Source organism: Xiphias gladius, chromosome 3, assembly GCF_016859285.1.
Source record: "Xiphias gladius isolate SHS-SW01 ecotype Sanya breed wild chromosome 3, ASM1685928v1, whole genome shotgun sequence".
Classification (NCBI taxonomy): Eukaryota; Metazoa; Chordata; class Actinopteri; order Istiophoriformes; family Xiphiidae; genus Xiphias; species Xiphias gladius.
Window position 1 is genome coordinate 1,689,003 of NC_053402.1, and position 12,779 is coordinate 1,701,781.

Sequence of the window (12,779 nt, forward strand, 5' to 3'; positions counted from 1 at the left end):
ATTATTAGCTGTTTATTATCATAAAAATAATTCTCTCAGACTATAGTTTTTATTCAGATAAAAATTATGGTGTAAAACGTTTTTCTCCTACAATATTACCTCTCCATATAATCTACTGCAGTATCAATATGGAAAACCCATAAAAGTCTTACATCTACTGTATATTTTTTGCTGTAACTCAAAGCCCCAGGTGAATCAACAGTTCAGGCATCTCATCATCTTGGATAATCTCTAATCTATTTTCTGGAGTCAAAAATGAACTGAGAGACATATCTTTTAAATGTTATTACGTAACCTTTAAAAATCTGCCATTAAACTGAATTCTATGACCTTAAACCTCTGTTGAAGCAGATTTGAAGCAGTTTTAGGTCAAAACTCAGATACAATGACCAGTAGTGGCATTTAGGTCAGTTCAACAGAACATAGCAGCCTAGCATAACCTACACCACTGGTGGAGTTTGACCCACAGCTTCAGAGGACACAGCAATGGAGATTAAGAGGCCACATGATTTTGTTCTGTTCAACCCAAGTTAAACCTGGCTTCAACTTTAAACTGCAACTAAGCTACTGACAGACCAGGAGCCCCGTTGTTTTGAATCAGTTCCTTCCTATAGTTGGGTCTAATTTCTTTTCTCCCTGAGGCTGCAGTGCAGTAGTTTTACATTTGATCTGGTATTAATTATGTTTTGAACAGAATTTAAACTAAACTAAATTGCCCCCCTCTAGTATTTGACCTGGAGATGAACTTGATTTATCAGACAGAGAGTGGGATGTTAGCATGCCCTAGATCAGTGTTTTATCAATAATGCATGTCCCTGTCTGGCTTCACCCAAATGAGGTGCCATGGCAAGGTACACAGCCCGTCTCACTCTTACACACGCACATGTACATGCATGCACACTCACACACACACACACATACAAAACACAATTTATTGTAGTGTTTGTTGTTTGCTTCCTGTTAACAAATCAACATATTTGGAAGTCACCATGCCTCCATACGAAAAACAAGTATACACAGTGCTGGCTGGTGACAAGTGTTTACACTTCAACTCCCTCCATGTTTTGTGTTTCTTCCTATTTATTTTACTACACTTCCAGAATTGCAATGTAATCAACCAAATTAAGTTAAAACATCTGACTGGGTGCGTACAGGAGCTTGTCTGAGTAGTCTGATTTTTCCAATAAATGCAATCATCAAAATGATAAACTTTCCCAAGATTATACAATTGTAAAATAAAGTACAGTGATAAAACACACACTGTCATAAACATTGTAGCCCTATTTTAATACAACCTTAGTTTTTAAATCCTCATTCAAAAACAACTAATCAAAACCAACAGTACATAAAATAAAGCATCATTTGATCTTGATTTTAAATCGTGTCACCCTGTTTCTGTGCCTGTGTGTACATTTACTAAATGGTATTTTCATTAACAAGGTAAGAACCATTTTTCTCTGAGAATTTCTTTCCTTCCGACACACACACACACACACACACACACACACACACACACACACCCCTTACCAATCAAGTGTGTGCGCCACATGTCCTCTGTCTAGTCCCAAGCCACCAGTCACACCATTGTGTGTGTGTAAATGGGAGAGTGTCATCCAAATAAACATATGGTATCCTTTATCACGGAGATAGGGCCAAAATCCATAAAAATCCACTGTATTCCTGAAGCTTGAAGGCTCAGTGTGTTAAGAGCTTGAACACAAACATCCCTAACACACATGTATCACCGCAGCTCAGTCATTCACATTAAAAAAAAACAAAAACAAAAAAACAACCACACTGGTGCCTTAGCTGGGACAAAGCCAAACCTCTCTCTCTCTCTCACTGGGTGTGCTCCAAAATCCAACTGACCCAATGGGTGTGCCATTTACATGTCATGTGCCGCTTGCGTCGACCTGAATCAACGGCTTATGCAGCAAGTCAATAACATAGCAGGTGGAGTCCAAGAGAATGACATACAGTAGAGACTGGTTAACATAGCCTATATGCTATAAAAAGTGTGGCAACACTGAATCCACACACAGGATTTAATGTATTGACTTTGCCAAGACTTGCACTCGATAGTCTATTATGATGGTGTCTTGGTATCTGGACTCTTTCAACAATATTCAATAATAAAATTCAGTCAATTATTTTTAATGTACTGTAGCTTATCGCCCCTGTGTAACTTAAAATCAGAAACATTGTGTTGCTTAATAAAGGATGTTTGACCGACTTAGAATGGAATTGTTCAGAGTGATATCTGGTTCATCCTTTCATATCTCATCCTCAACAAGGACTGCTTTTCTCAAATTATCGTCCACTGTATATCAGCTGATGAAGATCTGTGTCGTGTCACTTTCCTCGTGTGCTGCCTGCACTCCATTTAAGACGGTTTCCCCGCACTTGCTTCTACGTAAAAGGCAGCAGGCCAGCATGGTCAAATGGAGTGCAGCTATTCTGTCTCTCACTCTCTCTTGTTGCTAAGTAACTGTTCAGTTGGGCTGATCTCTGGTGGACATGAGCAGTTATGCACTGGTACATACACACAGTAACTTATGATATACTTTATATTCAAAAGGTATTTTTTTCATCATTTATACTACTGTGCATGCTGGAATCCAAACATATTGCCTAAATCACAGTTGTATGGAAGTCAATTTCTGCCAGGAAAATATTTAAAAAAAAAATAGATGTAATGTTAGGAGTGACAAAAATTAACAAACACCGAAGGTAAGGGAAAATTTTGAGATAGGAAGCCAAAATTGATTCTCAGGTTTACTTACTAACCATACTGGCACTTGTGTCTGTCCTAATGACTGGTCTTTTAAATGCTAAGACTCAGAGATTGACTGACAGATTGGGCAGGGAACAGTGGAAAGATTGTACCTGGTAAATGTAACCATTGTCAGTAACAGACGGCTGGTTGGAGGTAGCAGTGCGAGGACCCACAGCCATCTTCAGTATCTCCTCACAACCTAGCAGGAGGATGGCAAGGACGGAAGGAAAGAAAGGATGAAAGAAAGAAAGTTGATGCAGACAAATAAACTAAAACAAAATACAAATAAAACTAAAATACAGTATACTACATCCCTGCCCCTCTTTTCAGAAAACTTTGACAGTCACACCTGAACATATGGGGGGGTTAGTGTTGAACAATTCATTCAAAGTCCTGTTCGGAATTTGCTGTTGTGGACTGTTTAATGGTATACTGGTATGCACCAATCAGCCGAAACATTAAAACCATCTGCCTAATGTTGTGTAGGTCCCCCTCGTACCGCCAAAGAAGTTCTGACAGGTCAAGGCATGGATTCCACAAGACCTCTGAAGATGTCCTGTGGTATCAGGCACCAAGATCTTAGTATCAGATCCTTTAAGTCCTGTAAGTTGCAAGGTGGGACCTCCATGGAATCGGACTTGTTTTTCCAGCACATCTCACAGATGCTCAATCGTATTAAGATCTGGGGAATTTGGACGCCAAGTCAACACCCTGAACTCTTTATGAAGTTCCTCAAACCATTCCTGAATAATGTGCACAGGGTGGCAGGGCATATTATCCTGTGAAAGAGGCCACTGCCATTAGGGAATACCGTTGCCATGGGGGGTGTACTTGGTTTGCATCAATGTCTAGGTAGGTGGTGCATGTCAAAGTAACATCCATATGAATGCCAGGACCCAATGTTTCCCAGCAGAACATTGCCCAAAAGACAACACTGCCTCAGGTAAACAACATCCATGCACCTTCCACATGATGTGAAAGAAAACACGATTCATCAGACCAGGCCACATTGTTCCACTGCTCCATTGTCTGGTTCTGCCACTCCCGTGCCCATTGCAGGCACTTTTGGCGGTGGACAGGGGTCAGCATGGCACTGACCAGTCTGCAGCTACGCAGCCCCATACGGTAGCAAGCTGCGATGCACTGTATGTTCTGACAGCTTTCGATCATAGTCAGCATTAAGGTCTTCAGCGACTTGTGATACAGAAATTCTTCTGTGGGATTGGTCGCCAGTTCGCCAGTTGTCCTTCCTTGGACCACTTTTGGTAGGTACTAACCACTGCATACCGGGAACACCCCACAAGACCCACTGTTTCTGGGTGATTCAAACCACCCAGAACATCATCGGTACCCATCTACCATGCATCAGTGATACTGGTGAGGTGAGGTTACTAAAAGACAATACCTACTCCAACCACAGCCTGTTCACCCTGCTGCTGTGTGGCAAGCAATACAGAAATATCCACTGCTGTACCAACCGCCTTCAGAGCAGTTTCTATCCTCAAGCTGTGAGACAACTGAATTCATACTCTGCACTCTGCACTTTTATTTTTATAACTTGATTATTTATTAATTTATTTATACAACTTTTGTTTTTGGTCACTAGCATAACGGAGATAACATCTGTAATTTCATTAGACAGTCATGTGTTACAAATTGATAACAAAATTGAATCTTGAATCTTGTTTTGGAGATGCTCTGACCCAGTCGTCTAGCCATCACAGTACAAAGTCCCTCAGATCCTTATGCTGGCCATTTTTCCTGCTACACTTCAGCTACCACTTCAAGAACTGACTGTTCACTTGCTGCCTAATATATCCAACCTATTGACAGTTGCCATTGTAATGAGATAATCAATGTTATTCACTTCACCTGTCACTGGTTTTAACGTTGTGGTGTATATCTGTGTATATACACACCATTCACCCATAACATTAAACCAGGTAATTGGTTTTAATCTTGTGGCTGATCGGTGCCAACAACCAGTGCCCACCTTAGCACAAACACTGGAAAGAGATGGAAACAGCTTACCAGTACCTCTAAAGCTCATTAGACACAGATAAAGTTCAGCATAAAGTCCACACATCTTTTTGTCTTACCCTTGATGGCAAACACTCCATGGCAAAAGTCTTTGAAGTTGATTTTCCCATGAGCGTTAGGATCCAAGTAACTGGTCAACGCCTTCACCTGCAAAAGACAGAAGTCAAGTCAAGTTAATCTTATTCATATAGCACAAAATCACAAATCCCTTTACCTCACAATATGGACACAATATGGCACCCTCTATCCTTTGAAACTCAACAGAAAAAAAAAAAAAAAAAACTAGTTGAGCATGAGCATCAGGTATCAGTACAGGCATCTTACACGAGTATAGTCATCTTCTTTTTTTTTTTTTTTTAACTTATAGCTCTATATTAAATAGGCTTATTGTTCTAAAATATATAATTTTTTCTTTATTCTGTCTTTTGTTATTCTGTCAGTGCATGTATCTGTCTCGTCCACCTGTATGAGGAAAAACAACAGCATGTCATAGACGAAAATCATGGATAAGGCTTGGATGGGCTTAGAGATATAGACTAGTAAGACTGGGCAAAACCTCTACTATAACATTAAGGATATAGTGGCTTTGCGTTACAGATTTAATTCTAAATGGATAGAACTGACATTTTTGCCCAACAATCTACTCAGTAAATCACTAATGACAAAGTGAAAACATGTTTTTTGAAATTTTAGCAAATTTATTCAAAATCAAAAACTGCAATCTCTAATAAAGAAAGTATTCAGACCCTCAATTCAGTACTTTTCAGAAGCCTCTTTGGCAGGAATTACAGGTTTGATTGTTCTTGGCTTAAGTCTACAAACTTTGCACACCTGGATTTTTTAGCAGTCTATCCCATTGTCCTGGCAGATCCTCTCAAGCTCTGTCAGACTGGATGGAAAGCGCCTGTGTCCTGCTATCTTTCAGGTCTCTCCTAGGATGTATTATAGGGGTTATGTCTGGGCTTTCGCTGGGCCACTCAAGCAGAATGTTCCTTGGATTTCATGGCTTGGTTTTTGTCTCGATTTTCAGTGTGAATTGAGTGACCTTACGTTCACAGGTGTGTACCTTTCTAAACTACGTCAATTTTGACACAGGTGGACTCAAATCAAGTTGTAGACATGGGGATAATTAAAGCAAACAGGATTAACCTGACCACAATTTGGAGTCTGAATACTTTTGTAAAGATTTCAGTTTTTGATTTTTAATAAATTTGCATTTCTGTAATGTAAATATGAACTTTCTCATGGAATATTGAGTGTAGATGGACGAACAAAAATGGCAATTTCATCCATTTAAAATGGAAAAAGTGAAGGGGGTCTGAATACTTTCTGAAGCCATTGTATTTACAGAAGTACAGTGGAGAGAGGAAGTAGAAAATGCAACTTTGCAAAGTTATTAAACCTGTATTTTTTTCACTAGCTGAGCATCTGTACCAGAGAAATTCAGTTGTCTCAAATCCTGTGTCAATATCTCTCTGTGCACATAATTTCACTCATGAAGAACTTGTTCTGCCCATCCTGCAGTTATGTGGAGCATGTCCCCGTGTATGTTTTTTGCTACAGCCTCTTTTACATTTTTTATTTTTTATTTTTAAACAATTCAAACAAATTTTTTATTAGATCATTATTGCTTAAAGTGGAAATCTCAAAGAGCTCAGTCCTGGTTGATTTGGCAACAACTGTAGTAACTGGTGGTAACAGCAAATGCGCTTTAATACTACAGGGGCAGCATAACAAATTATTGTCGTTTTAATAAAAGAAGTCAGGCAGTAATTGGCCTTTTTCCATCATTTTGTGAACAACAATCTGATTTTATGCTGCAAGCGGCATTATTCTGAAACTAGCAGGGCACAGTGAATGGAGTCAGTTACCGAGCCCACTGTGGCTGCTTCTTCTTTCATTACTCCCTGCAATATTTCAAGCTGATTCGCTGTCCAGAAATGCCAAAAAAATGAACACTCTCTTGTTTTGTAGATGTCTTTTTGATCTATGTTAGCGGTAAGTTCACTGACAAACATATTGCATTTCCTGTGACAACTTTATCATAAATGTTTACTTGTGTTTTGCCAGTTAAATGGTTTTAATGTGAAGGTGCAGCAGTAGAAAATATTTGGTTTGCATCAACAGTGACTTAATCAAGCATTTTTCCCAGGAATGTTGTCAGACACCCAGTTAATAATACTGCAAATATATAAATATTGCAATACATTCATCAGTGTGAGATAGGCTCAATCACCATTGTGTTACCTCATCTGGTGATAGATAGTGACTTAATCTTTGAGATTGTCTCTTTAACAATACATTTGAAGCTATTGCACACACACTTTTTATTTTTACATTTCTTTTTATTTCATTCAAAATGTTTGCATTCATACATTTTATAAATCAAGCGCTGTTTTTATAATGCATTGAAATCATTGTTTTACTATCACCTATTATAATAATTAGGGGATGTCTTAAAATGTACACAAAACTGTATATCCTGTCCTGAAGCTTATACAATAAAATTAGTTAACTCCAATATGAGTATGACTAACATATGCATCTTCACATTAGCATTAAGTCAATGTAATCTGCACCACAGCTTTCCTTGAGTGGTTTCCTATAATATTCTATAGTGTTTTTTATAATATCAGTAAAGACAGAAGTGTGATTGCTGGTCTTTGGTTACAGGAAGTTAAGGTAGGATTTGTATAGCCTCTCTTCTGTTCTAGCATCAATCAAATACCCAACTTCAAGCGCTTATTTTTAGTCAACAGCAGCACAGAAACATTGTTCACTTTAAAAATGTCACTGAAATTTAAGCAGTATCCCACTGATAATTAAGAAATCGTGTCTTATTCAGTTTTTTTTTTCTGCAGGCCAAATAGTTACTATTTCAGGCCCAACTTTCCCAAAACAAAGCTCTCAGTGCAGTGCTGTTTGATGGTTAACTCTCATACCTCAGATTTTGAGGTCTCTCATTAACACATGACCACACTATATATTCGTATTAGAATTTCTTCTGCCACTTTAACTGTATTACTAAACAAAAATGTCATTTTGGCAAAAGGGAAACAAATATATATATGTATATAATGACTTTGACTAACTGCTTATCTCAAGCACGTTTTAGATCTCAATGGCTGCCTAAAAAGAGAAACAAATTTACAAATCTACAATAATGTTGCATCCTTGGAAAATGTGAGATAATTTATGTGAGAGCAATTGTTTTATTTAAGAAAACACAATTTGTAAGGGTAAAATGAGCACAACATGGGCCGGTCTTTTGAGGAAAACATGACCAAAATGATGCTTTAGTACACACAAAAAAAAATTTGCTTTCCCAGTACAAATAATACTGAGCAAACACAGAAAGAACAAGCATCTGTATAAAATGCATTATACATGTATGTGCTCTGGTAAATATTGCACTTGTACTGTAATAGTCCCTGGTATGTCTGTGTGTGTGTGTGTATGCAGTAGAGAAGCAACAGTGTGGTTCCAAGATTAACAGGTGATGTTATTTCATACTGTATGTTGCAATCTGACACGCACTGCAGTTAACAAATCACAACAGACACTGTGTCTGATGTTTCATTGTAGAGAACAATGTTTTCCAAATGAAACAAATGTAAATACAGGACTGGTGCAGAGCACCATCTCATAGGCAGTTTTCAGCAGCTAGGCGGATCATTTCATTACTTAATAACCAACCAATCCGCTCACAGACTCCTTGTAAAGCTTTCGTTGCCATGATTACAAAGAACACAGATGAGAGGAGAGGGGAGGAGGAAGATAAAAAAGTAGCTTCCTCTTAATATGGCTGAGTTATTTTTAGTGACGTGCTCTGGGTGATCAGCTGCCAAGACAGCTTAAAGGAAAATCTACTCTCACTTTTAGCTATCGTTTATGTAGAATGATCAGTGCAACCAGGACTTAAGCAGCCTCATTTACTAGTGCTTGCCATTTTTCCACTGCGTTCCAATTTTGTTGTGGCTCAACACAGCAATTTTCAAAGCTCAGCGCAGCAGTCTCTAAATAACCTGGTGCAACTAAACAGAGTTATTCTAACAAGGTACTTCTGGTATTGGGTGGTAGTCTCCTTGCATGTAAAGGAAGCAAGAGTATCCCTCATATGAAACCAATACTTTAAGTGAAGCCAATTTACTACAAAGATTATGCTACATGATATACTTTACATTATTGCTTATCATTTCCCAATTCTTACCACTTTTTAAGATTCACTTCTAATCCTTCAAAGCAGCCACTGGTTTTAATGTTTTTAGCAGGGCATGAATATCAACTTAATGCCTGGAAGCCTGACAGATATAGTTACATTCAAACAGCTTTATTTTGTTTTTGCACATTTGCCTCTCATTCACCCATTTACACACCAATGGCAGTGAGTTACCATGCATGGTTCTGGTCTGACCATTAAGAGCAATTTGGGATTAAATATCTTGCCCAAGGATGCTTTGACAGGAGGAGCCAAACCACCAATCCCGTGATTAATGGACAACTTGCTCTTCTTACTGAGCCACGGCCACCCCATTTTAGATGTGGCTGACAAACAGCCAAGCATTCTTAAAACTTCAGCGTTGGCCGAAGCAGCATCCTCTGAAGTCTTGGCTATCAGGGCTAATGTAAACCCACCAACAGGCAGAGAGCCCATTCCACATGACAATTACATAAATTCAACCTAAAAAAAAAATTGCAGTGTGTCGTTTACTGTAATAGAGTATCTATTGTAACACAGCAAAGTCCATCTTGGTTGGGTTTCATATCATAATGAAAGTAATAAAACCTGGAGAAAATGTTGGCATACACAGACTCCATCCACAATTAAAAACACACAGAGAATCAGGCCTAGTCCAAACCATGTGAAGTCACCGTTGACAATTGTAATGCCTCATACGCATCTGCATGCCATTACAAAGAAACTTTCATTCTGTAAACAATCCCTGGACTGGAACAGCCTGGTAAACTGGGCAGGGAAACGGTGCAAGCATGTTTGGAAAAAGCTCTCTAAAGTCATCATTTCGAACACACTGGCCATTAAGATCGATGCCGTATTTGGCTTCAGATCTTATGGATAAGTTATTATGATATCGTAGGCCAAAATAGCAAGCTGCCTTGGCAATCAAAGGGTAAATCAAGAGTTACTGTTGACAGCTGGCGCTCCTGCTAGCCCCAGGTTCAGTACCACAAAAAGTGCCCTGGCACTACCGGTGCTGAACCTGGGACTGGCAGTGCGCTCTCCTTGGTACTGAACCTAAGGCTGACATAAGCTGTCGTACCCCTCCCAGTACCCTTAGCCCCAAAATGGCACATCAGATACAATATTTAGATATCCCTTTAGAGTTAGTCTGTGCCAATCTTCGCCCTCAACATCTATTTAGGTGCTCCTACCTCATTGCACCTGCACTCATTATAAAACACTGAGCACAGTGAAATCTATCATTCACAAAAGTATTCAGACCCTTAATTCAGTACTTTGTACAAGTCCATTTGGGAGTAATTACAGCTTTGAGTCTTCTTGGGTAAGTCTCTAAAAGCTTTGCACACCTAGATTTTGCCAGTTTATCACAGTCCTCTTGGTAGATCCTCTAAACCTCCATCAAATTAGTTCGGAAGCGTCCGTGAACTGCCATCTTCAGGTCTCTGTGTTCAAAAAAGTGCTCACTAGGGTTTCTGAGTGTGGATTGATGAGCAAAAATTCCAATTTTATCCATTTTAGATTGTTGCAGTAGCTGCTGCTTTACCGGCTCATGGAGTCAGTCACATAGTATAAATACACTGACAGAAAGTGAAGTCATTTCACTTCGGTGCATGTGGTCTGATTTAACTCTGATGAGCCAATGAGTGCTCATGTACAAGATATCTCCCAAAACAGTTGAATTGCAATTGCAGTGCTTCACTCCAACCCCTTTGTCTGCCAGGGCTAGAAAATTAAAATCCTCAGGAGACTAAACTTCCGAACATCACGTAATGGACCAAGCAAGGCACTAGTCAGAAATGTGCAGGGCCCTGCATGTCTTGAGGCTGCACTGCATTCTGGTCTATTGAGGCTTCTGGCAGTTGTGAAACTGCCAGTGATAGAGGATGTGTGTGTCGTATAACACCACACGCCACACAGTGAAAATATATATATATGTATGGCCCAATACAACATGAAAAATTAAAGATATAGATACCACTGTAAAAAAAAAGGTATTGCCCTTGTATGATTGTTGACCATTAGTGCAAATTTGGCAATGCCAAAAGAAGCCCTTGTTCTTACATTCAGAGGACCAAGTCCTCAGATTTACCACAGATGTGCCAGGTCACTGTGATATTTTCTGCAATTAAACTGCAGTGTAGATGTGCTGGAAGTATAGTTTGATGTCAAAAAATGATGGTTATGGTTAAAAAAAACAAAACAAAAAAAACAAATACACCACCAAATGGGTTCAGACTTGCAAAATACCAAAAGCCTTTTTTAAAGCGAAGGTGTGTTAGCTTAACCATTAAGTCAGCAAAGCACAAACCGGCGAGTTATGCTTTGAAATTGATTTTAAGGAGAAAAAAAAAGGCCTTATAGCTATTTCAATGCTAATATCGGTGTTACGGTTCCAAGTTCGATCAAAAAAATATTTTCTTCAGTTGTGAGCTGGAGCTGTTAAAGCTCCCATTTCCTCTGGCTTTTCTAGAGTAAATAGGCTGGAGCCGTTTAAATACCACGGAAGACCGTGTGCAACACACATCAATCCATGGCATGGGGAGACAAAGTGAAAATGGAGGAAGCCAACATGACAGGTCTTTCGCAGGCATCTGTTCTATCTGTCCCAGAGCAGCACACCAGCCTAACGAACACGCCACTAGCTAATGTCTGAGCAATGAGCCACTGAATGCTAGCATATCTAGCACACCTGTGACATTTAATAAGCAGGACAGGTTGTCTGTTGCTGTCAGGAGCTCGTAAGGTCCGTCAGTCGCCACTTGTTACTAATTAACCTTAGAAAATGTCAGTTGACCGACCAGTTTGTAAAATACAGGACACGCATGTCCAGGAGCTGTATGTAACTACTCAGTCCTTTATTGGCTCTCACCTCGTCTCCTTGACCGAACTGAAGACCGAGGTCCACCAAGTGCTCCACCCGGATGAAGCCATCGGCATCCTCGTCACACACGTCGAAGACCTCTTTGAGCCTCCTCAGAAACTGCAATAGCTGCTCTTGGTCGGGAAAAGCACGTCCTTCCATCGCAGGGCTGGCTTCTTCGGCGGGAGACCTATTTTTCTTAATCAGATGGACTGTAAGAGAATCGGAACGACGGTCGCCGTCATCACTCTCCTACTCGCCCAGCTCCGCCGGACCGACTGAGGGATCGACTGGTGCTGCAGCTGCCGCTGTTGTGACATAAGCAGCATGGCTCCAGAAAGGCGAGAAGTAACGGAAAAGCGCGAGGATTTACGATTCGGAGACGAAGCATTGCGTCACTGGCCGACTGCTAGTTAACAATACAGGTGTGTCGCCACCCGCCTTCTGCTTCCCACCAAAATAAAAGGTTAAATTGAGCTGCTGCTTTCATGACCTGAATCTACTGACACGAGAGCTTAAAACAGAATGGAAGGCCGTTCCTACCAAAAAAGGAAAATAATAATAATGTTAGCAATGACAATAAAAGATACTCATGGTGGGTCAATATTATGACTATAAGCGAGGCTATGGAACTTTTTCTGAGAGAAGAAATACCACATTTCTCTTTTTACAAATAGATATAAATAGATGAATAGATAATAGATATTTCTGCAAGACTGCCATCACTGAGTCCGTTTGCTGACTTAAAAGAATCTTTTCTACTATTGCTACTGTCACACTACATTTTAACATTTACCATAATCCCTTGTCACTTATGTGGCTACAAGTGAAAGTATTCAACAAAAGTTAGTCTCAGTCTAAATTAAAATTATGACTTGGCCATTTTAATGTTGCGGTTTTGA

At 39.6% G+C, this 12,779-nt stretch overlaps 1 protein-coding gene across 1 annotated transcript in view; it reads right to left on the reverse strand.

Moving 5' to 3' along the window:
• Positions 1-12,239, reverse strand: part of rab11fip4a (RAB11 family interacting protein 4 (class II) a) — a 32,223-nt gene extending 19,984 nt beyond the window's left edge. Inside the window, exons 1-3 of the mRNA XM_040123990.1 lie at positions 11,887-12,239; positions 4,876-4,963; positions 2,887-2,975 (exon numbers count right to left, since the gene is read on the reverse strand). Coding sequence (XP_039979924.1) covers positions 2,887-2,975; positions 4,876-4,963; positions 11,887-12,039 — 330 coding nt within the window. The 5' untranslated portion in view covers positions 12,040-12,239. The remainder of the gene's footprint in view (positions 1-2,886; positions 2,976-4,875; positions 4,964-11,886) is intronic.
• Positions 12,240-12,779: the final 540 nt, after the last annotated feature.